General features: G+C 30.1%; 1 protein-coding gene across 1 annotated transcript; it reads left to right on the top strand.

Annotated features, from left to right (window-relative positions):
• Positions 1-512: 512 nt before the first annotated feature.
• On the top strand, positions 513-26,480 carry LOC129971840 (uncharacterized). The gene is made up of 6 exons (XM_056085815.1): positions 513-557; positions 1,635-1,742; positions 17,885-18,365; positions 23,487-23,518; positions 24,867-24,974; positions 25,920-26,480. The coding sequence occupies exons 1-6, from the start codon at positions 546-548 to the stop codon at positions 26,397-26,399; spliced, it is 1,221 nt and encodes a 406-aa protein (XP_055941790.1). The 5' UTR covers positions 513-545; the 3' UTR covers positions 26,400-26,480.
• The last annotated feature ends 566 nt before the right edge of the window (positions 26,481-27,046 follow it).

Here is a 27,046-nt window from a genome sequence, read left to right as displayed (position 1 = left end):
ATTTATTTCATTCCAATAATATCCATTCTATTTTATAAGTCATAAAGAATTCTGAAATTTAAAGGAAAAATAATGCGAAATATTTAAGAATTGAAGGCAAATATAACCTTCAATTCAAAGAAACAGAAAAAAGATCTTTAATAAGATAACAAGCATGTAAATTAAAACAAATATTCAGAATTAGAACAATAATTCACAAAAAAAAGAAATGTTATAGAACAAAAAAAGCCACATTAAGAAATACCTTATAAATTTGATGCAAATTAATTGCCTGGTATTCGCCTGTGAGGAAGGTAAGTTACTCCAATGAAGGTCAGTCTCATGAATTTCCTTCTTGTCATCCAAATATCATATAGATTGTAACACGGGCGTGGCAACAACTTGGTTTGGGTGAAGACATGAACAAAAATGTTACAATAAGTTGCAGTCTGTTACGTATTCGATTACTAAAAATCCTTGGGAATTGCGAGTATAAATTGGAATTCATTCTAAACATAACTCATTCAGTCATTCAGTTTCTTGAACTCAACAAGAAGTAATCTAAAATGTTCGCTAAGGTAAGTGGAATTCTGCTTATTCAGCTACTTCTGCTACTTCTTATTCAGTTGCCTTATTCTGTCCAATGTTTTATAAAGCAAAATTTCGTTAATACTTAAAGAATTTACAGACACGTACCTTTGAAAAATTAAAATCCACAAAGTAGTTTTAGAAATTGCGAATATTTTTAAAGTGTTAAGATTGCATTCTTTCGTCATATTTTATCATAAAAGCTCAATGTATAAAAGTTTCTTTTATTTAAAAAAATTAAGAGAATTGAATTCAGTAAAAATAAAGTTTAAGGGAAATATTCCTATCTCATTTAGAATCAATCTAAAATCAATAAAAAAATGTATCTTCCGCTAACAAAAACGGTAATTAATGTCAATGTTATTTAAATCGCTATAGAAAATAAAATATGTGTGTTCTTCTTAACAGTACCATTTATTTCATATTTTATCATCAATCAAATTCCTTATCTGATTTTAATTAATTTGATGAATCAAAAATTATTTTTTTAAAAATTAATTCAAAAGACAATAAATTACATAAACAATATTTTAATTTAATTTACGTGTTTATTTTTGCATGTTGTTTAAATTACTTTATTTTACCAAATATTAATATTATCGTCATGGTCAATGTTTTTTTTTCTCTCTGCATTAGAGCAAAGATTTAATTTTTATTATTTTAATATCAAAATATGAACTGATATGCAAATAAAGTACAACATTTTTTCGAAGCCTTTAATATCCTAAAATCCTAATAATTTAAATCTTTGCAATAAAAGGCTTAATAATTATGAACTTTTATTTAGAGTTTCACTAATAAGATTTCAACAGTTTCAAACAAATTTTTTTTCTCATATTTATTTTCTTTTCTATTCCCTAGATATACAATTATTTGTATAAATAAAATTTTAAATAAATTTGATAAATCAATGTACATATAAGAAAATTCATTCTTCTTTCTGAAAATATTTCCTTCCACTTCAACTTATCTTCATTATTCCTTAAAACATTCCAATGAATATTTTGTTCTTTATTTTGTAAATTATAGAATAAATCTTACATATGACTATTTCATTTCTTCTACAGGTCACTATCCTTCTTGCAGCCGTCGCTGCTGCTCAGGCATCCGTCTTGTACGGAGGACACGCCGCTTTGGTCAACACCGGTGTTAGCACCAGTGCACGATCTCAAGATGTACGTAAAATCCTATATTTATACTTCATTATTATACTGAATAAAAATTCATTATTATATCAACATAAATAATGATTTATTTATGTTACTAAATTTCATTTGTAAACCATAAACTATTTTTTACTTTTTAAACATTTGAAATACATTAAGAGAGACATAAGATTTTGTAACATTTCAGATAAAACAAAACTTTGGTAGTTCATACCCAATATAATCTATCTTTACCCTTTAATTAAAATTGGAGAATCAGATGAAGAAATAAGTATTTTACCCGTCTTTCAATTAATTCAATGAAAACAGAAGAACAATAAATTAGCTATACTAGAAAATTGAAGCAAGAATGATATGGAAATTTAAATATTTTGTAAGTAAATAATTTTTTTTGTTGGTTCACTTTTTCTGTTGTACGTCAAGAATGACTTAAATGATGAATCATTTAAAAAGATTTTCTTATTCTTTACAAAATGGAATATGAGCAGTTACGTTTAAATAAAAAATCCACACTACATAAACAAATTAGAGCTCTGATTCAAGATAAATCATGGATAAAATGGTATGTCTTAATAAGATTATTTAATGCGCTATACAGAATCCTTGATTTTCTTTTTTCAATATTTCAAATGTTTCTGTATTATACAAAGGAAAAACTATTTCCTAAGGGCTTTTAGATACACAATCATGTCAAAAATTATAAGCTTTGAAGTGTTATAAATTGAATTTAAAAACGCTGTTTAAAGCTATTATGTCAGGTAATATAGAGGAGTTATAATATAATTTAATTGTATGTAAATCATAATAAAATGTTCTTATTTCTCTTTTTTTTCATTTTTTAGGCATTTGGCAACTACGCTTTCAACTATGGAATCCAAGACGGACTCGGTGCCGCCAACTCCCGTGCCGAAGTAGGAGATGCCCACGGAAACAAAAAGGGATCTTACACCATTGCCGACATCGACGGACGAGCCCGACGAGTCGACTACGTTGCTGACGGACACGGATTCCGAGCCACCGTCAAGACCAACGAACCCGGAACCGCTGCCAGTGCCCCAGCAGCCGCTCTCGTCGCCAGCCCCTACGCCGGACCCGTTGCCCCAGTCGTCAACCATGTAGCTCCTGCTGCCGCTGTTGTCGGACATGCTGCCACCTACGCTGCTCCATTGGCTGTTGCTGCACCAGCTGTCGCTGCCCCAGTTGTCTATGGTGGAGTGATCGCACACGGAGCCGCCCTTGCTGCCCCAGTAGCTTATGGTGGAGTGATCGGACATGGTCTTGGCCTTGGAGCTCCTCTTGGACTCGGATACGGTTTGGGATATGGCAAAGCTCTCATCCATTAAAAATTATTCTCAGAATTTGAACAAAGCCTAATAGATTATGGTGAAAAACAAATTTCCAAATATATTTATTGTTGAGAACATAATAATATCAAATTCCTTGTGATATGTAAATAAAAAAAACATTTCATTATTTTTGTTTCAATGTCTTTCTTTCGATGCACCTACCGAAAAGAGATTTTTAAAGAACATTATTCTGTTCGTTTCCAACAAATTATCTACAATTTATAAACCAACTACTAATTTAAATGCTATTGCGCATATTTTAATCTTAATCCTGTTTTATAGAAAATTTAATTTTTATGATATAGGATTAACGTTTTTTTAAATATTTAAATCAACTGAAATATAACAGAAAGAAGCCAAATAAAATTTTAATATAAATATTGACTTCGGTATATACTTTTATATACTTGATTTTGATTCCATTTCTTTTTAATGGGATTAATTCTTTCATGCAAAAAAAATCTGATATTTACTAAGTTGTGAAATTTTAAAAAAAAAACAACATATTAAACAAAAAAATTTTTAATCTACTAGTTACTCACCAAATTCGAAAAGAAAATAATTCATAAGAAAAAATATTTCATTTCGTAATCCGCATCTGTAATTTTTTTTATTTGTCTCCTCTTAATTAATCTCTTAACTCTAATCTTATAAAAATATTTTGAAAAAACTATAAATGCTCTCTCTTATCACTTCACGCGCTGTAGATGCTATTTATTTTCTTTCCTTGTCTTTAACCTTTTGGATACATTTGATGTAGCAGAACTTTCTTTATTTTTTTAAAATTATGTTTCATTTTTTTTTGTGTGTGTGTGTGTGTGTGTAATTCTAATTAACTTAAATTATCTGAATATCATGCAGAAGTATATATTCCTAATAATAAGAAATTAGTAAATTCTTATGGAAAAGCAACTATTTTCACATGTTCAAAAAATTAAATGCGCTTCAAATACAAAAGTCGTTTCAAATAAATATGTAGTCAAAGCGTTAAAATCGATATTTTTGATATTAAATTAGGATAAGTACCCTCTTAGTCACAATACGTAAATACATATCTCTTTACTTACAGATGATTTTCTGGATCCATCAAGTTTATAAATTTTGATCATGGTTAATTGCGTGTGGCAGCCAGAATGAAATTCAAAAGATATAAATCAATGAATATGGTCTTTTATATATGTTCTCGCATTTCTTTGTTAAAAGAAGTATTTCCTTCCGGTGGAAGACACGGGTTTTCAGATTCCTGCACATGAGACAGTTTTGTGCTTCGCAGACCAGTAAAGGAATTCAGCACTTGTGTATAGTTATCGAAACAGCAAAATGTTATGCGATCTCTGACGATTAATCGATGGGATGCGATTAATAAATTACTAACCAAAACATTTTCGTACACTATAATAGATACGTTAACAGTATCTAATAAGGCAGTGCCAATTTTCGATTTATCGAAAAAAAATCGATTTTTCGATGCCAGTGTTCGAAAAATATCGATCTATCGAAATCGTGATCATGAATAATAGTTCACGATAAATCGCGATACGATAAATCAATATTCACAATTAATTAGCGTTTTCGATTTCATTTTGGTTATCAATTACTGTTTATTTTTGTTGCTCTTCATAACCTTCCTACAGAATTTTCGTTAGTGATGATGTCGTGTCCGCGTTACCACAGAAAGGGGTTGCAGTAGCTTCTGAGGGTAAAGACCCCTGAGTATCCGTGGGCAGAAGATGACACAAACACACACTTTCACTTGCACAGCAATTTTTTACATGGGGGCACATTCAAACGCCTCACAAATAGAACACAGATGAAGAACAACCATGCCCGAACCGGGATTCGAACCCGGGACGCCCAGATCACGGGAAAGCACGCTACCACTATGCCGGCTTGTTTTTGTTAACATTTCTATAAAATAAATTCTTTATAATAAATTCTACAGAATTCAGTAGTATTTATAGTAATATTAACAAAAATTCTTACAGAATTTTTGGTAATATTACTATAAATACTGTCATATTCTATTAAAAATACTTGTTTTAAACGCAATGTTATAAATCATAACATTCAGTCATTGTTTCGGCATTGACACACTCTTTTAAAGGGGTTTTAACAAAATTATTTTCTAACTATTTTTATTCAAAAGAAAACCAATATTTTTATTATATAAATTGGAAATACCATTTATTTGGAGTCATTCTGATCCGTCAATATGTTAAAAAAAGCTACTTATAATTTATTATAGCTATAAATATATAATGATATCAGAATATATCGAAAAATATTCATGTGTTGGACGATATATAGCAATGATGTTCAGTCATTGCCCAGCCCTAGTATCGAACCGCATAAAATTATGGATTTTGACTAATGCTGTGAATACCTCTACTTCTCAGATTTTTATTTTCAGAGTCCCACAGAATAATATGGCATGCATCTGTGTATAGCAGTATGCCATTGGTAAACAATAGATATAAAATTTTGAGGTTTGAAGTCAAATCATCTTTTTTATGCAATCTAAAGTGAAAACTTTTGAGAGTAATCAATGGCATACAGTTAAAATACAACAACCTAAAACTCAAATATATTTCTTGGATGTCGTTTCTACCAAATAATTGGAACCAAAATTACAAAAAGAGCTACAGTTATAACCAGAAGATCGCATATCAAATTTCATTCATTTAAGTCATTGGGTTTTTCTATTTTTGTATTTACAGGCATGTGAAAGAACATATCGAAATACAATTACCCCTTTGAGAGATTTGGTTCAAAATTTAATATAAATCTGCATTTTAGATGCTAAATGTATACACCTAATTATATCTCTCTAGATATTTTTTAGTTATTGTGTTTACTTACATTCGAACAGACAGACGGAGATTCTGTTTCTGGTGTGATTTCATTCAAAATTTGAAAAAAAAAAAGAATGTAAAAAATTGGTCTAAAATCCAAATCCAAAATTTCATATGTCTAGATTTTTTTATCTTGTTCACAGAGAGACTGACAAACTGACACAGAGAAAGAAAGACAGTCATAATACCAAAATTTGTTATTTGAAATTTGGAGATGAGATATTTGAAAATGTGTCAAATTCTCGAATTCGAATATTTTGAAGATTACAGAATTTCCTCTAAACTTCGTAAATGAGAAAACAAAAGAATAATCAACGAACTACTTCGAATTCTCTATAAAATCATGTTGCTAGAAAGCATTTTATGCTAAGTCTGTACTGAAATTTTTATATAAATAATATTTCGAATAAGCATAATATACAAGTTATGCTTAAGATATTTTTTTATTTTTCTTTAACATTCAAATGAGTATTGCAATTGTAAATAGACAATATCAAATTATCTTTTTCATTATGTATTCGTATATGATAAAGGGTTAAAAAACTTTGCATATCACGATAGCAATAAATTAAAAGAATTAGAAAACGAATTTTAATGCAGAAAGTCAATATTTTGAAATAAATGAGGTACTTATTCTCTTCAGAATTCATTGAAATTTCACATTTTGCTATTAAAAGAATGCATTTGTAAAGTTCAAAAATAAAAGGTATTATTGCATATTTAGATTATAAGGCTTACAAGCTGTAAAAAAAACTCGGTAGCTTTAAAAATAAATAATTAGCAAAATTATGATGATAAAAAAAGACAAAAGAATGAAAGTGAAATCAAACTTTTTTTTGTCCACATATCCAGTGTCATGTAGTCCTATGATTTAAAAAGTATAAAATGTTGAAGGGTTCCTTTGTTTTAAGCACAAGACAAATTAAGAGTTGCAGTTCTTTATTGTGTTTCTTTCATTTCAAAAACATAGTTGACATATAAGGAATTAAAATAATTTACTGAAATTATAACGATTCACAAACAGAAAGTTTTAACATTGCATTAGCGAAAAAAGTAGTGAAAGCGTATTTAACATTTGCATACAGTTGTTCCAATAATCATCTTTAACTACATAATAATCACTCCAAAAAGTAAAGAATCATCAAATTGTGAGCCCTGTTTCTTCTAAATACTAATTACATGAAAAATAGATATTTACCTTTATTGAGCAAACCGCACCTTCAAATATTCGTTTGTTTTCAGAATTATTTACTTTTCTTAAGTTTTAAAACTTTTGACTCATCCTGTAATCATGCATTTAACAATGTCTAAAATTAAAATATTTTTTATCTATAAAATATATTTTTTCTTATTTTAATGTTAATTATGTACATATTTTTTTGCATATTTATTGCACTTTTTTCCTGTCCTTCTGCTCCTTGTTTTACAATTTTTCGTCACGTAAGGAATTCCTATCTACATATTCACAGCTGTTGATTTTTCAATCAATATGAGTTAAACATTACTTAAAAAATCTGTCAATTTCACGCAATTCTGCTGGAACAAGTTCTTTCTCCAGATTTTTAACTTAAAAATGAATTTAAAATCTGTATATACTAAAAAAATCAACTTTTCCAAAATTATCTTATGTATTTTTATTATTAATAAGATTTTTTTTTTCATTTCCAGTACTATACAATGTATTTTTAAAAGTCATAGTGATTTTGAAAAAAAAAATGAAGTTTGAAAAATTAATGCGAAATAATTAAGAAACTGCTACAAATATTGCTTTTAGCTATTAAAAACAGTAAAAACGAGATTATTGATAAGACAATGCTCACGTCAATTAAAGTGAAAATTGATAATTAGAATCATAATTTACAAAAACAGAGAAATATTATGGGACAGTAAAAGCAACAAGAAAAATGCTTCACATATCTGATGCAAATTAATTGATTAATATTAACCTGTAAGGAAGGTGAGTTACTCCAATGAAGGTCAGCCTCGTGAGTTTCCTTCTTGTTATCCAAATATCAGATATATTGTAACACGGGCGTGGCAACAACTTGGTTTGGGTGCAGACTTTGAAATAAACAAAAATGTTACAGTAAGCTCCCATATGTTACATATTTCGTTGCTAAAAATCCTTGGAAATTGCGAGTATAAATTGGAATTGATTTTAAACATAATTCATTCAGTTTCTTGAACTCGCCAAGAAGAATTCTAAAATGTTCGCTAAGGTAAGTCGAATTCTTCATTTCAGCTACTTCTACTACTTCTTATTCAGTTTACTTTTCTGTCCTATGTTTTATAAAACAAATTTTTTGCGAATATTTACAGAATTTGCGGACACGTATCTTTTAAAACTTAAAATTCACAAAGTAGTTTCAGAACTTATGAAGATTTATGAAGTGTTAATATTGCATACTTTCGTCATATTTTATCAAAAAAAGTCAAACTCAATGTATAAAAGTTTCTTTTATTTAAAAATAATTAAGATAATTTCGTTCTGTAAAAATTAAACTGTAAGGGAAATATTCGTATATCTTATAGAATCAATCTAAAATCCATAAAAAAATATACCTTCCACTAAAAAAAACCAAGACAATGTCGATGTTATTTTCAATCGGTAAAGAAAATAAATATGTCTGATGTTCTTAACAGTAGCATTTATTTCATATTTTATCCTCAATCAAATTCCTAATCTGATTTTAATCATTTTGATGAATCAAAAATTATTATTTAGAAATTAATCCTTTAAAGGTCCATTTTTTTCTAGTCATATTATGTTAAAATATTTTTAGGTTTGAAATAAGAATAAGAAAAGGGATTCATTTAGCTTATTCGATAACTTTTTTTGATTAATTAATTAACTTCGTTAATTTATAATTAAGCAACAAATCAAGACGCATCATTTTGTGTGAAATAAAGAACTGGAGCATCTAAGTTTCTGTCTTTCTAAAAATATTTGTCAGAACTTATGCCAACCTACATAATTTCATACAAAGATTGATAAATTTGGTGGGACGCATACTGCTCATGGCCCTAGAAAGGGTTAATTCAAAAGAATAGTTAACTACATAAGCAATATTTCAATTGAATTTACTTTTTTACTTTTCCATCTTGTTTAACTAATATTATTTTACCAAATATTAATTTATCATCATGATTAATGTTTTTTCTCTGTATTAGACTAAAAAAATTTAATTTTTGTTATGTTAATAAATATTATAATATGAAATGGTATATATATAAAATGCAACATTTTTTCGAGACCTTTAGTATCCTTGAATGTTAACATCTTAAATCTTTGCAATAACAGGTTTTTAAATTATGAACTTTCATTTAAAGTTTCATTAATAACATTTCAATAGTTTCAAACAAATTTTTTTCTAATACTTATTTCCATTTCCATTCCTTTTTTATACAATTATTTACATAAATAAAATTTTAAATAAATTTGATAAATTCTTTATTCTATTTTATAAATTCTTATATATAAATTGATTGATTCTTTATTTTGTAAATTATAGAATAAATCTTACATATGACTATTTGCTTCTTTCAACAGGTTGCTGTCCTTCTCGCAGCCGTCGCTGCTGCTCGGGCTTCCGTTTTGTACGGAGGACACGCTGCTTTGGTTAACACCGGTGTTAGCAGCAGTGCACGATCTCAAGATGTACGTAAAATCCAAGATTTATATTTCATTATCATACTGAATAAACATTCATTATTATACTAACACAAATAATGATTTATTTATGTTACTAAATTTCACTTGTAAACCATAAACTATTTTTTTAACATTTGAAATACATTAACAGAGACAGTAGTATTGTAGATTTTGTAGTATTTCAGAAAAACAAAACTCTGGTAGTCCATTCCTTAATATAATCTATCTTTACTCTTCAATTAAAATTGGAGAATCAGAAGAAATGAGTATTATCCATTTTTAAATTAATTCAATGAAAACAGAAGAATAAATAAATTAGCTATATTAGCAAAATGAAACAAGAATGGTTTGGATGTTTAATTGTTTTGTCAGTACCTAAATAAATAAATTTTTTTGTTGGCTTACCTTTTCTGTTGCACGTTAAGAATGAATTAAATAATGAATCAAATAAAAAAAATTTCGTATTCTTTATGAAATGGAATATGTACATTTATGTTTAAATATAAAATCACACTGGTGTTTACATAAACAAATCTGAGCTTTGATTCAAGATAAATCATGGATAAAATGGTATTTCTTAATACAATTACTTAAAGCGTCATACAGCACTCTTGATTTGCTTTTTTTAATATTTCAAATGCTTCTGTATTATACAAAGGGAAAGCCATTTCCAAAGGGCTTTTAGATACACAATCAGGTCAAAAATTATAAACTTTTAAGTGTTAGAAAATGAATTTAAAAAAGTTGTTTAAAGCTATTATGTCAGGTAATATAGAGGAGTTATAATATAATTTAATTGTATGTAAATCATCATAAAATGTTCTTATTTCTCAATAATTTTTTTTTTCATTTTTTTAGGCATTTGGCAACTACGCTTTCAACTATGGAATCCAAGACGGACTCGGTGCCGCCAACTCCCGTGCCGAAGTAGGAGATGCCCACGGAAACAAAAAGGGATCTTACACCATTGCCGACGTCGACGGACGAGCCCGACGAGTCGACTACGTTGCTGACGGACACGGATTCCGAGCCACCATCAAGACCAACGAACCAGGAACCACTGCCAGCACCCCAGCAGCCGCTCTCGTCGCCAGCCCCTACGCCGGACCCGTTGCCCCAGTCGTCAACCATGTAGCTCCTGCTGCCGCTGTTGTCGGACATGCTGCCACCTACGCTGCTCATTTGGCTGTTGCTGCCCCAGCTGTTGCTGCCCCAGTTGCCTATGGTGGAGTGATCGCACACGGAGCCGCCCTTGCTGCCCCAGTAGCTTATGGTGGAGTGATCGGACATGGTCTTGGCCTTGGAGCTCCTCTTGGACTCGGATACGGTTTGGGATATGGCAAAGCTCTCATCCATTAAACATTATTCTGAGAATTTGAACAAAGCCTAATAGATTATGGTGAAAAACAAATTTCCAAATATATTTATTGTTGAGAACATAATAATATCAAATTCCTTGTGATATGTAAATAATAAAAACATTTCATTATTTTTGTTCAATGTCTTTCTTTCGATGCAGCTATCAAAAAGAGATTGTTAGGGAACATTACTCTGTTCATTTCCAACAAATTATCTACAATTTATAAACCAATTACTAATTTAAATGTTATAGCGCAGATTTCAATCTTAATCTTGTTTTATAGAAAATTTAATTTTTATGATAGGGGATTAACTTTTTTTAAAATATTTAAATCAACTGAAATATAACGGAAAGAAGCCAAATAAAATTTTTATATAAATTTTGACTTCGGTATATACTTTTATATATTTGATTTTGATTCCATTTCTTTTCTATAGTATTAATTCTTTCATGCAAAAACAAATTCAGATAGTTACCAAGTTGTGATTTTTTTTAAAAAAAACCAACAACGTATGAAACAAAAAAATTTTTAATCTACTAGTTACTCACCAAATTCAAAAAAGAAGTAATTCATAAAAAAAAAAAAAAAAAAATTTCATTTCATGATCTTCATTTGTATTTTTTTTTTTTATTTGTTTCCTCTTGATTTATCTCTTAACTCTAATCTTATAAAAATATTTTTCACAAACAATAAATGCTCTCTCTTATCTCTTAATCTCTCTCTTACGTTTGATGTAGCAGAACGTTCCGTATTTTTTAGAATATATGTTTAAAATTTTTATTGTTTTTATAATTATAATTAGCTTAAGTTATCTCAATATTATGCAACATTATATATTCCGAATAAAAAGAAATTAAAGAATTTTTACGGAGAGTTACTGTCTTCACATGTTAAAAAAATTAAATTTGCTTTAAATACAAAAGCCGTTTCAAATAAATGTGTAGTCAAAGCGTTAAAATAGGTATTTTTGATAATTAAATTAGGATAAGTACCCTCTTAGTCACAATACGTAAATACATATCTCTTTACTTACAGATGATTTTCTGGATCCATCAAGTTTATAAATTTTGATCATGGTAAATTGCGTGTGGCAGCCAGAAGAAATGCAAAAGATGGAAATCAATAAATATGTTCTTTTATATATCTTCTGGCGTTTCTTTGTTAAAGGAAGCATTTCCTTCCGGTGGAAGACACGGGTTTTCAGATTCCTGCACATGAGACAGTTTTGTGCTTCGCAGACCAGTAAAGGAATTCAGCACTTGTGTATAGTTATCGAAACAGCAAAATGTTATGCGATCTCTGACGATTAATCGATGGGATGCGATTAATAAATTACTCCCCAAAACATTTTCTTACACTATAATAGAGACATTAACAGTATCTAACAGGACAGTGCCGATTTTCGATTTATCAAGAAAAAAAGCGATTTTTCGATGCCAGCATTCGAAAAATATCGAAATTGTGATCATAAATAATAGCTCACGATAAATCGCGATACGATAAATAGATATTCACAATTAATTAGCAGTTTCGATTTCATTTTGGTTATCAATTACTGTTTATTTTTATTGCTCTTCATAACCTTCCTACAGAATTTTCGTTAGTGATGATGTCGTGTCTGCGTTACCACAGAAAGGGGTTGCAGTAGCTTCTGAGGGTAAAGACCCCTGAGTATCCGTGGGCAGAAGATGACACACACACACTTTCACTTGCACAACCCCTTTTTACAGGGGGGCGCATTCACAGATCTCTCAGATATACAGCTGAAGAACAACCATGCCCAAACCGGGATTCGAACTCGGGACGCCCGGATCACGGGGAAGACACGCTATCCCTATGCCAGGACGCCGGCTTGTTTTCGTTAACATTTCTATAAAATAAATTCTTTATAATAAATTCTATAAAATAATTCTCCTAATTTTTCGTTAATATTTCTATAAACACAGTTTTATTCTAATATATAGATGTGCTTGTTCTAAGTCATTAAGGGCGTGTCATTTTGGAATAAATTGTTTTCTGTTCTCTAACTGAATGATACCATTAAGAAAAAATAATTGCGGTTGTCAGAAGGTTGTTGGCTGTTCTTTATTTAATCGCTAAATATTCATCTTCAGAAATAAAAACAAAAAGGATTAGCTCAGTTTAAATTCACAATTTTATTCGCAGCTCGCATTTTCACACATCAGCGTACTCGCAATAAAAATAGGAATTCTGTTATACTTCCGCTGTAGGTTAGCAGCTCATGATAAATCACGACACAATAAATCGATATTCACATTTAATTTTCGTTTTGATTATCAGTTACTGTTTATTTTTGTTGTTCTTCATTCTTATCGACCATTCATACAGAATTGTTGTTAATATTACTATAAATACTGTCATATTCTATTAAAAATACTTGTTTTAAACGCAATGTTATAAATTATAACATTCAGTCATTGTTTCGGAATTGACACACTTGATTAAAGTGGTTTTAACAAAGTTATTTGCTAACTATTTTTATTCAAAAGAAAACCAATAATTTTATTATTTAAATCCGAACTATCTTTTATCTGGAGTCGTTTTAATCCGTCAATATGTTAAAAAAAGCTACTTATAATTAATTATAGCTATAAATATATAATGATATGATATATCGAAAAATATTCATGTGTTGGACGATATATCGCAATGATGAAGTTCCATCATCGCCCAGCCCTAGTATCGAACCGCATAAAATTATGGATTTTGAATAATGCTGCGAATACCGCTACTTCTCAGACTTCAATTTTCAGAGTCCCACAGAATAATATGACTTTTACTGTGTATAGTTGTATGTCACTGGTAAACAAAAGATATAAAAGTTTGAGGGAATTTATCCTTTTTTTTACTCAATCTAGAGTAAAATCTTTTGAGAATAATCAGTGGCATGCAGTTAAAATACAACCACCTAAAACTGAAATATATTTCTTGGACGTCGTTTCTACCAAATGATTGGAACCAAAATTACAAAAAGAACTACAGTCTCACTTCACAAGATCGCATATCAAATTTCATTCATTTAAGTCATTGGGTTTTTCTATTACTGTATTTACATGCATGTAAAAAAACATATCGAAACATAATTACCCCTTTGAGATATTTGGTTCAAAATTGGATATACATCTACATTTTAGATGCAAAATGTGTACACCTAATTATATCTGTCTAGATATTTTTTAGTTATTGTGTTTACTTATATTCGAACACACAGACAGAGATTCTGTTTCTGGTGTGATTTCAATCAAAATTTGAAAGAAAAAAATGTAAAAAAAATTGATCTAAATCCAAATACTAAATTTCATATGTCTAGATTTTTTTTATCTTGTTCACAGATAGAGTGAAAACTGACACACACAGAGAGAGAGAGAGAGAGACAGTCATAATACCAAAATTTGTTCTTTGAAATTTGGATATGAGATATTTGAAAATATGTCAAATTCCCGAATTCGAATATTCTGAAGATTACAGTATTTCCTCGATACTTCGTATACGAGAAAACAAAAAAAAAATCTAAGAACTATTTCGAATTCTTTCTAAAATCAAGTTGATAGGAAGCATTTTATACTAAGTCTGTACTGAAATTTTTATATAAATAATCTTTTGAATAAACATACTATACAAGTTATACTTAAGATATTTTTTACATTTCTTTAATATTCAAATGAGTATTGCAATTGTAAATAGACAATATCAAATTATCTTTTTCATTATGTATACGTATATATGATAAAGGGTTAAGAAACTTTGCATATCATGATAGCAATAAATTAAAAGAATTAGGAAACGAATTTTAATGAAGAAAGTCAATATTTTGAAATAAATGAGGTGTTTATTCTCTTCAGAATTCATTGAAATTGCACATTTTACTATTAAAAGAATGCATTTGTAAAGTTCAAAAAGAAAAGATATTATTGGTATATTTAGATTATAAGCCTTACAAGTTGTAAAAAAAACTCGGTAGCTTTAAAAATAAATAATTAGCAAAATTATGATGATAAAAAAAAGACAAAAGAATGAAAGTGAAATCAAACTTTTTTTTTGTCCACATCTTATCCACTTGTTTCTTAAAATATGTCATTCCATGCACTTTTGCTGGAACAAATTCTTTCTCCAGATTTTTAACTTAAAAATAAATTTAAAATGTGTACATACTAAAAAAACAATTTTTAAGTATCTTATGTATTTTTATTATTAATAAGATTTTTTTTCATTTCCAGTACTATACAATGTATCTTTAAAAGTCATAATAATTTTGAAAAAAAAATGAAATTTGAAAAATTAATTTGAAATAATTAAGAAACTGCTGCAAATATTGCTTTTAACTCATCAAAAACAGTAAAAACGAGATCATTGATAAGACAATGCTCAAGTCAATTAAAGTGAAAATTGATAATTAGAATCATAATTTACAAAAACAGAGAAATGTTATGAAACAGTAAAAGCAACAAGAAAAAATGCTTCACATATCCGATACAAATTAATTGACTAATATTAACCTGCAAGGAAGGTGAGTTACTCCAATGAAGGTCAGTCTCCTGAGTTTCATTCTTGTCATCCAAATATCATATATATTGTAACATGGGCGTGGCAACAACTTGGTCTGGGTGCAGACTTTGAAATAAACAAAAATGTTACAGTAAGCTCCCATATGTTACGTATTTCGTTGCTAAAAATCCTTGGAAATTGCGACTATAAATTGGAATTGATTCTAAACATAACTCATTCAGTTTCTTGAACTCGCCAAGAAGAAATCTAAAATGTTCGCTAAGGTAAGTCGAATTCTTCATTTCAGCTACTTCTTATTCAGTTTCCTTTTCTGTCCTATGTTTTATAAAACAAATATACTTACAAATATACTTCGCGAATACTTACAGAATTTTCAGACACGTACCTTTGCAAAATTAGAATCAACAAAGTAGTTTTAAAAATTGCGAATATTTTTAAAGTGTTCAGATTGCATTCTTTCGTCATATTTTATCATAAAAGCTCAATGTATAAAAGTTTCTTTTATTTAAAAAAATTAAGAGCATTCAATTCTGTAAAATTAAAATTTATAGGAAATAATTCATATCTCTTTTAGAATCAATCTAAAATCCATAAAAAAATATATATCTTCCTTTATCTTCCACTAAAAAAACGCAAGATAATGTCGATGTTATTTAAATCGCTACAGAAAATAAAATGTGTCTGATCTTCTTAACAGTAACATTTATCTCATATTTTATCATCAATCAAATTCCTTATCTGATTTTAATCAATTTGATGAAGAAAAATTATTATTAAAAAAATAATTCAAAAGAACAGTTAATTACATAAACAATATTTTAATTTAAGTGTTTATTTTTGCATGTTGTTTAACTAATATTATTTTACCAAATATTAATTTATCATCATGATTAATGTTTTTTTCTCTGTATTAAAGCAAAGATTTAATTTTTGTTATTTTAATAAATATCACAATATGAAATGGTATACATATAAAGTTCAACATTTTTTTGAAACCTTCAATATCTTTGAATGTTAATAGCTTAAATCTTTGCGATAACAGGTTTTTAAATTATGACCTTCCATTTAGAGTTTCATTAATAACATTTCAACAGTTTCAAACAGATTTTTTTCTAATACTTATTTTCATTTCTATTCCCTTTTTATACAATTATTTGCATAAATAAAACTTTAAATAAATTTGATAAATTCTTTATTCTATTTTATAAATTCTTATTTATAAATTGATTGATTCTATATTTTGTAAATCACAGAATAATGTTTACATATGACTATTTCATTTCTTCTACAGGTCGCTATCCTTCTCGCAGCCATCGCTGCTGTCCAGGCTTCCGTCTTGTATGGAGGACACGCTGCTTTGATCAACACCGGTGTTAGCAATAGTGCACGATCTCAAGATGTAAGTAAAATCCTAGATTTATACTTCATTATTATACTGATTAAACATTCATTATTGTACTAACATAAATATTGATTAATTTATGTTAATCGATTTCACTTGTAAACCATAAACTATTTTTTTATTTTTCAAACATTTGAAATACATTAATAGAGACATCAGGTTTTGTAGTATTTCAGATAAAATAAAACTTTGGTGGTCAATAAGCCCAATATATTCTGTCTTCACTCTTCAATTAAAATTTTAGATTCAGATGAGGAAATGTGTATTTTACCCATTTTTTTAATTAATTCATCTATAGGTACTTTTTTTTAATCTAATACCTGCTTTGACTTTCCCTTTTGACAGGGAATGTTATTCGTCAAACATGGAATTACATTAGGGACGCAGCGAATCAAAATCCTGGCAGCGTGATTAAAAAAAAGAGACTTATAATTTGCTATATTATTAAATGAAACACGAATGACTTGGTTGTCTAAATGTTGTGTAAATACTCATGTAACGATTTTTTTTTTGTTTATTGATTCAGCATTTCTTCTGTATGAGAGAAATTAATTAAATAATTAATCAATTTCAAAAATTTTATGTTTTTTTATGAAATGGAATATGCGCAGTAGAGTTTAAATATAAAATCAACGTTGGTTTTATATGAACAAACTTTAGTTTTGATTCAAGATAAATCATGGATAAAATGGTATTTCTTAATACAATAATTTAATACGTGCGATTGCATCCTTCACTTTTTTTTTAATGTTTCAAACGCTCCAGTGTTACAGAAAGGATAAAGTATTGCTGAAGTGATTTCATACACACAATCACCTCAAAAACTGCGCGCCTTAAAGTTTTAGAAATTGAAATTAAAAAGGTTATTAAAGTCTATTATACCGGTTAGTACAGAAAAGAGGCAGTAAACAGATATAATTTAATTGAATGCATATCTTTAAAAAATGTTCTTTTTATTTTGGTAAAACATTAAACATTATTCTCATTAATCATTTTTTAAATTTTTAATAGGCTTTCGGCAACTACGCTTTCAACTACGGAATTCAGGACGGGCTTGGTGCCACCAACTCCCGATCTGAAGTAGGCGATGCTCATGGAAACAAAAAGGGATCCTACACCCTCGCTGATATCGACGGACGAGCCCGACGAGTCGACTACGTTGCTGACGGACACGGATTCCGAGCCGTTGTTAAGACCAACGAACCCGGAACCGCCACCAGCGCCCCAGCAGCAGCTCTCATCGCTAGCCCCTACGCTGGACCCGTTGCCCCAGTCGTCAACCACGTAGCCCCTGCTGCCCCCGTTGTTGGACATGCTGCCAGCTATGCTGCTCCATTGGCTGTTGCTGCTCCAGTGACTGTCGCCTCTCCAGCTATCGCTGCCCCAGTTGCTTATGGTGGAGTGATCAGACATGGAGCCGCCCTTGCTACACCCATTGCTTACGGTGGAGTGCTCGGACATGGTCTTGGCCTCGAATACAGTTTGGGATATGGCAAAGCTCTCATCCATTAAGAATTATTCTTAGAATTTGTACAGACATCAACAAATCTCGGCGAACATCAAATTTTGTTGAAGAAATGCATTTATTGTTGAGAAAATTGTTTGTGAGCATTCATTCAGAAATTCATTGTGATATGTAAATAAAAAAACAAATTTTTTTTATTATTATTTTTGTTTCAATGCTTTTCTTTTATTGCAATTATCAGAAAGACATTTTTAGAGAATATTACTCTGATCATTTCCAAAGGTTTATCTACAAATAACAAACCAATCACTAATTGAAATGCAATAGTGGAGATTTCAATCATTGAGCTGTCTAACAGAAAATTTTATTTTTATGATAGGTTATTAACTTCTCTTTTAAACTTTTAAATCAGCAGTAAATTTAATGGAAAGAACTCAAATAAAATTTTAATATATGCTGATTTTGGTATATTCTTCTTTCACTTGATTTTGTTTCCATTTCTTATTCAATAGACGTAATTCTTTCATGCAGAAACAAATAAGATAGTTACCAAGCTGCGAATTTTTTTTAGAAACAACAACGTTGTAATCAAAAATATTTTTTTAAGTCTGCGAGTTAGTCACCGAATTTGGAAAAAAAAGTTATTTATAAAAAAATATATTTCCTTCCATAATTTACATTTGTATTAAAGAATTTTTTCATTTGTTCCTTTTCGATTAATTACTTAACTCAAAATTAAGATAATAAGATAAATACTGTCTTAGTCACAATAAGGAATGGCATATATCTTTTGCATGATGTCTTTTCGGATCGACTAAGTTTTTAATTTTTGATCATGGTTAATTACGCTTGTGAATTACAGTTGTCAGTCAGAATGAAATGCAAAAGTTAGAAACCAATGCGTGTGACTTTTCCTATATTTTTTGCATTTCCCTATTAAAAGAAGTTTTTTTTCTTTGGGTTTACATATTCTTGTACATGAAAGAGTTTTGTGTTTCACAGAGCAGTAAAAAAAACTCGGAACTTTTGTATCTCTATCGAAACAGCCAATTAGTGTACAATTTTTGACGAATTGTCCGGATGTGGTTAATACATCAGAGGTATTGGTCTTCACAAAACATTCTCGCACACACTATAATAAAGGCATTAACCTTATCTACCAGCATAAAATTATGGATCTTCGCTAAGGCTGTGAAAGTCACGTGAGATCAGATTTTTATTTTCAGAGTGTCACATGTGAGAGTTGTGTGCTTCGTAATATAGAAAGAAAAATAAACTAGTATTTCTGTATTACCTGCATACAAATGATGAACAGTAATTACAAATGATTGATGTTTGAAATGAATCTAGCATTTTTATTGAATCTAGACTATAGAGATCAATCAGAGGCATGCGGTTAATACACAACCATAAAAAAGCCAGGATTTGTGTATTAAATGAATATGATAAATGTATGAGATAAATCAACAGCATGCGGTTAATATACAACCACATAAAGCTCAAATATGTATCTTGGAAACATTTTCTATCAGCTCATGAAACCAAAATTAGACATAGATCTAAAGTTATATTTAGAAGACCTCATGTCAAATTTCATTCATTTAAGTAATTGCGTTTTTCTATTATTGTGTATACATGCAAACGAAATGACAGATAGAAAGATATTTAACCTGTTGACAGATTTGAATCAAAACTGGATAAAGATACATATTTTTGCTGCTAAGTATAGGTACCTAATTTTATCTATTAGATATCCAGTTTTTTAGTTATTGTGTTCACTTGCACTAACAAAATTTGAAAGAAATCTACAAATATGATCTAAAATACCAAATTTCGTATATCTAGATTTTTTTAAATCTTGTTCACAGATAGACATATATACGAATAGACAGAGAGAGGCAGACACAAATAATGCCAAAAATTTGTTTTCCGAATTAGAGAGATCTGAATCTTTGAGATATGTCAAATTCTTGAATTCGAATATTTTGAAGATACATTACTTTCTCTATATTTTGTACACGAGACAAGAAAAAAAATGTCTCTGAATGATTTAGAATTCTATTACCCCAAATAATCAAGACTTTACATTATAAATAATCTTTCGAATAAGCATATTATATAAGTTAAGTTATAACTTTATATATCAATTATCTTGATTAGTAGAATTTCTTTTTACTTTCAAATGAGTTTTGGAATTGCTGTTGTTGTTTCTTATTGCACTTGCCATGGACAAGCCCGCTGTTCAAAGAGAGCCGATTTAAACCTAAGGGGGAGCGCCTCTTGTTTTTATACTAGAGCCAACTTGAGACAAGAGTAGGAGACTACTTACGCATCACTCATTCGCTTGCACAACCCCTTTTTACAGGAGGGTACATTCACACATCTCACAGATAGAACAGGAAGAACAACTGTGCAGGTTTGAGACGCTTGAGGATAGAACCTGGGATCTTTAGGTTAGCAGTCCAGTAACAAATCCATTTTGCCAAAACAGCTGCTCGGGCAGAAGCGCTGTTACTGGCTTATATGCGATTCACCACAGTACTCTCCCTCCAGTGAGGCGAAGGGGAGACGAACGATATCGCGTTGAGTGGTGATGTATTGAGTAGTAGCTGTTGTCTTAATGGGCCGTACCCTATTTCAGTAGCGCCAGGCGTTATGACGAGAGTTTTGTGGGTGCTGATGCGCCAAGTGTGTCTGGCGACTTTTGGGGTTGCTGCGTCACGTGAGTCTGACGATTTTGCTGCGCCAAGTGAGTCTGGCGACTGTAGTTGCGGGTAGATGGCTCCACAACAGCTGTACGAAGGTGTTGAAGGTTCAGCGTCCGAGGTCACCAATGTGCAGGTTTGAGACGCGTGAGGATAGAACCTGGGACCTTTAGGTTAGCAGTCCAGTAACAAATCAATCCATTTTGCCAAAACAGCTGCTCGGGCAAAAGCGCTGTTACTGGCTTATATGCGATTCACCACACAACCATGACCAAACCGGGAGTTGAACCCGTGACGCCCAGATCACGTAGAAGATGCGCTACCCCTATGCCAGGACGCCGGTGCTTCGGAATTGTAAATAAGTAATATCAAATTACCTTTTGCATTATGTATGCACATGTAAGTTTAAAAGTATTAGAAAAGGAATTTTAACTGAGCAAAGTCAATATTTTGAAATAAACGGGAAATTAATCCCCTTTAGAATTTAATGAAATTGCTTGTTTTAATGTAAACAATATAAAAGAGTATCTGTAAGCATCAAGACATTGTCATATTTAGATTAAAAAGTTCACATGGTGATAAAAAAATCTGAAGCAGCATTAAAATTAAATCATTGGCAAAAGCAAGACGATAACAGAATGATTAAACAATGAAAATGAAATCGGACTTTTTCGCCCAGCATTGTAGAATTAGATTGTTTCATAATTTACAAAGTACAGAATGTCGAAGAGTTCCGCTGTATTTCGCATAAGACAGAAAAAAGCTTCAGCTGTTCAATGCATCGTATTTATTTCAAAAACATAGTTGAAACATATCGAATTAAAATCATTTAATGCAGCAATCACGATTCATAAACCCTATGTTTCAACATTCCATTAGCGAAAGATGTGGATTTCCTACAAGGTGATTCCATCGAGGGGAGGGGCATTTCGTAATTGTGGATGAAAAGCTTCCAGTATGGTGGTTGGTTCTCGCCACCCACCCTTGAAGATATACGAAAGCGTAGGAGTGGATTCTTCCCATCGATGAAGAGATGTACTTCCTTAGGGAAGTGTTGTTCCGTAGTCGGTGATGGCCTTTAGGAATCAGCCACAGTTCCCGTCTGTGTTGCTGCCCGGGCGGTCCGATCATTCAAGTTTTTCCATGTGCTTGTAGCGGTACTACAACGTGCAACTAAAAACTGACATTTGCCTCGAGGTTCAAATCAAATTGATAGTGCCGCTTTGTGGTTATTTTTTATCTCGGCAAGTATGCAAATTAACGACTCCTCCAGTCTCATGCGCACGCTCTCTACACGCTTAAGCTCGCGAAGCAAGAAGAGAAAAACAAAAAACGCTGCCGCGACCGGAACGATGTTGACTGAATCTTTAAGCGTGTTTTCACTAATCTCGCAATTGTACAAAGTCTTGTAAATATGTTGTAATTAAATTTTCTTTAACTTAAACCTTGTTTTCTTAGCTCTAGCATATTTTAAATTAGGCAGGCAAATTTGTAGGTTAGGTAATTGAAACTAGCACTAACCCACATACTTTCGGACTAGTCGGAGTAGGACTAAAAGGTGGAAGACACATTCAAGATTTGCATATAGTTGTTATAATCAGAATCTTTATATATAGAATGCATTCAATCCAAAAACAAGAGAATCATCGGGTGACATAATTTGATTGCCCGTTTACCGATAAATACTGATTATATGAAAAAATATATAGTCACCCTTCCTGGGAAAACTCCGTTTTTCAATCTCAGTTAGTTTCAGAATTATCAGTTAATTAAATGTTTTCTGGAAATTTTTGAATTCATCCTGTAATCACATGCATTTAATAATTTCTAAGAATAAAATATTTTTATCTGTAAAATATATTCTTATTTTAATGACAATTGCATATCTTTTCATATTGTTAGTACCTTTTTTTCTGCCCCTTGTTTTACAATTTTTCGGTGCATAAAGAATACCTATCTACATATTCAGAGACGTAGATTTCAATCAACGTGATTAAAACTTTTCTTAAAATATCTATCAATTCCTCGCACTTTTGTACAAATTCATTCCCCAGATTTTCCCGAGTTCAAAATGAATTTAAAATTTATGCACATTAAAACAAAGCCGATTTTCCAAAAAAATTTTATCTATTTTTATTATTATTAAGATTTTTTTCTTTTCCTAAAACTTTTCTGTGTATTTTTAAAAGTTATAATAATTTTGAAAAAAAAATAAAGTTTGAAAAAAAATAATGGGTAACATTAAAGTAAAGGCTACAAATATTGATTTTAAACCATCAAAAGTAGAAAATGAGATCAGTAATAAGACACTATGCATGCAAATTAAAACGAAAATTCATAATTAGAATAATAATTGACATAACCAGAGAAATGTTGTGGGACAGTAAAAGCAACAAAGAAAAATGCTTTACGTGTCTGATGCAAATTAATTGATTGATATTAGGTTATAAGGAAGGTAAGTTACTTCCAACGAAGGTCAGTTCCGTGAATTTTTTCCTGGTCATCTAAATATCATACACAATGTAACGCGGGCGTGGCACTCTGCTTGGTTTGGGTGAAGACATTGAACACATGAACAAAAATGTTACAATAAGTTGCCGTCTGTTACGTATTCGATCACTAAAAATCCTTGGGAATTGCGAGTATAAATTGGAATTGATTCTAAACATAACTCATTCAGTTTCTTGAACTCAACAAGACGAAATCAAAAATGTTCGCTAAGGTAAGTCGAATTCTTCTTATTCTGCTGTGATTCTTTGTCTGTTCTTTGATTAATAAAATTAATTTTTCGCGAATACTTGCCTAATTTACACAAGTTTAAAATTTGCAACAATTAGCACAAAGTTAAGGCTATTCTCTTTTGTCTTATTTTATCATAAATTTTGTCAAGTAAATGAAAATAAATAGCTCAATGTACAATTTTTTTTGTTTTATTAAAAAAAAAAATTAAAGAATTGCATTCTGTAACAATAAACTTTAAGGGAAATAATTCATATCTCTGAGTTAGAATCCATCTAAAATGCATTAAATAAATTATCTGCTGCTTTATAAAAAAAAACGTAAATTAATGTGAATGTTATTTCCAATCGCTAAAGAAAATAAATAATTCCGATTTTCTTAAAAGGAACATTTATTTCATATTATATCAACAATCAGATTGCTTATATGATTTTAATTTGTTTGCTTATCCGACAATTTTTTTAAGAAATTAATTTTAAATGAAAGTTAATTTCACAAACAGTATTTTTAAATAAATATGCATATCTGTTGGTATAAATATAAACGGTTGGTATAAATATATATCTCGTATGTAACTTTTATTATTTTGACAAATATTAATTTATCGCCATGGTTAATGTTTTTTCTCAATATGACACCAAACATTTCATTTTTGTTATTTTCATATCAAAATATGAAATGGTTTTATAAAGAAACTGCAATATTCTTTTAATGCATTTAATACTCTTGAATCATTGCATTTAATGGTATTGAGTATTGGTATCTAACGTCTTTTAGTACAAGTAGTTAGTAAATTTAAAAAAAAAATTAGAAATTAACAAATAGCGTTTTAACTATTTGATGTATTTTTTTTTCATAATTATATTCTTTTCTATTCCCTTACGTTGGAATTATTACAATAAACAAACTTTTATATAAATTTGGTAAATTATCGTGCTATAAAAGAATCTCATTATATTTCCTCATAATAAATCCTTTCTCGGTAGCGTTTTATCATTATTCCTTTCATCTTCCCAATGGACTCCTTGTTCCTTTTCTTTAATATTAATTACAGAATAAAGATTACGAATGTTTTCCTCAACAGGTCGCTATCCTTCTCGTAGCCGTCGCTGCTGCCCAGGCTTCCGTTTTGTACGGAGGACACGCCGCTTTGGTCAACACCGGTGTTAGCACCAGTGCACGATCTCAAGATGTAAGTAAAATCCTAAATTAAGGTTTCATTATTAAATAATACTAGATTTTATATATAAACCAACGAAACGATAATTAGTTATCTGAATATACAAAGTACGTTAACTGAAACATAAATCTTTGTAGTATTTGAGATAAAATAAAACTCTGCTAATCCATATCCCAATATAATCTATTTTACTCTTCAATTAAATCCAAGATGAATATTGAAAAGTTTTTTTAAAAATATTTTTATCCATTTTCCAACTCATTCGAAGACAGATATTCTTTTTTTTTCCCTTCTCCTTCGTCTAATATCTTCATTAGCGTTTAAACGTTAACTGAACCCTGATGGGTAGTAAATATTTTGCACTGCAGGGTGATTAAAATAGGGAATGTATAGATAAGCTATATTAGGTAGTGATAAAAATGACTTAGATGTTTAATTGCTATGACAGTACTTGTAAGGATTTATTTTTTTATTGGTTCAGCATGAGTAATGAATGAAATAATTACTGTATTAATAAAAACTTTACTATTATATATGAAATGGAATGTGCGCATTAGTGTTTAAATATGAAATCAAATTTGATGTTAAATGAAACTTTAGCTCTGATTAAAGATAAATTATGAATAAAATGATATTCCTTAATACAATTATTTAATGTATGAGATCCTTGAATTTTTCTTATAATATTTCCAGCGCTTCAATATTATAAAATGAGTAAAATGCTACAAAGGTGTATTCAATTTAAAAAAAATTTCAAAAATTTTTAGCTTTAAAGTTTTAGTAGCTGAATTTTAAAAAGGGTAACATAGAGAAGTCAATAGTTAGATCTATTTTAATTGCACCTAAATCATAAAAAAACGTTGCTTTTATTTCGATAAAATATTACATGCCACAATGCAAATAAAAACAATTTTGCATATTTCTCATAAATTAATTTTATTTATTTATTTTTAATAGGCATTCGGCAACTACGCTTTCAACTATGGAATCCAGGACGGACTCGGTGCCACCAACTCCCGATCCGAAGTAGGCGATGCCCACGGAAACAAAAAGGGATCTTACACCCTCGCCGATATTGACGGAAGGGCCCGACGAGTCGACTACGTTGCTGACGGACATGGATTCAGAGCTGTTGTTAAGACCAATGAACCCGGAACCGCCGCCAGCGCCCCAGCAGCTGCTCTCGTCGCCAGCCCTTACGCCGGACCCGTTGCCCCAGTAGTCAATCATGTAGCCCCTGCTGCCGCCGTTGTTGGACACGCTGCAACCTATGCTGCTCCATTTTCTGTTTCCGCCCCAGTTGCCTATGGTGGAGTCATCGCACACGGAGCCGCCCTTGCTGCCCCAGTAGCTTACGGTGGAGTGCTCGGACATGGTCTTGGTGCTCCTCTTGGACTCGGATACGGTTTGGGATATGGCAAAGCTCTCATCCACTAAAAATTATTTTCAGAATTCGAACAAACACCAAAAGACTATGGAGAAAAAGAAATTAAATCGTAGAAATGTATTTATTGTTGAGAATGCGTGAATATCAAATTGTGATATGTAAATAAAAATCATTTTTATATTATTTCAGTTTGAATGATTTTCTTCCAGCGCAGTTATTATTAAAAAGATTTATAAAAATCATTTTTCATTTCTAGTAGTTTATCCAAAAACTGCAAAGCAATGAACGATCATGATGTAATATTGTAGCTTTTAATCCCTTTCTTGTTTTATTTAATAATTAATTAGTATTATTAGAATTAACGTCTTTTTAAAAGTTTAACTTATCCGAAAAAATGGTAAGAACTCAAAAAAAATTTTAATATAAATTCTTGATTTTGTGTGCAATTGTATATACTTGATTTTGATTCTATATCATATCCAATAGAATTAATTATTTCATGCAAAAAAAATCAGATGTTTATCAAACTTGCAAAATTTTTTAGAAACAATAAGGTATTAACCAAAGGATTAGATAAATGTACGAGTTTTCTCACCAAATTTGAAAAATATTTACTGAGTTATTTATAAGGAAAAAAAACATTTCAGAGCTAACTTGCATTTGTATTAAAGAATTTTTTTTTATTTATTAATTCTTG

This window comes from Argiope bruennichi, chromosome 6, assembly GCF_947563725.1.
Source record: "Argiope bruennichi chromosome 6, qqArgBrue1.1, whole genome shotgun sequence".
NCBI lineage: Eukaryota > Metazoa > Arthropoda > Arachnida > Araneae > Araneidae > Argiope > Argiope bruennichi.
This window is presented reverse-complemented; position numbering and strand designations above follow the sequence as displayed.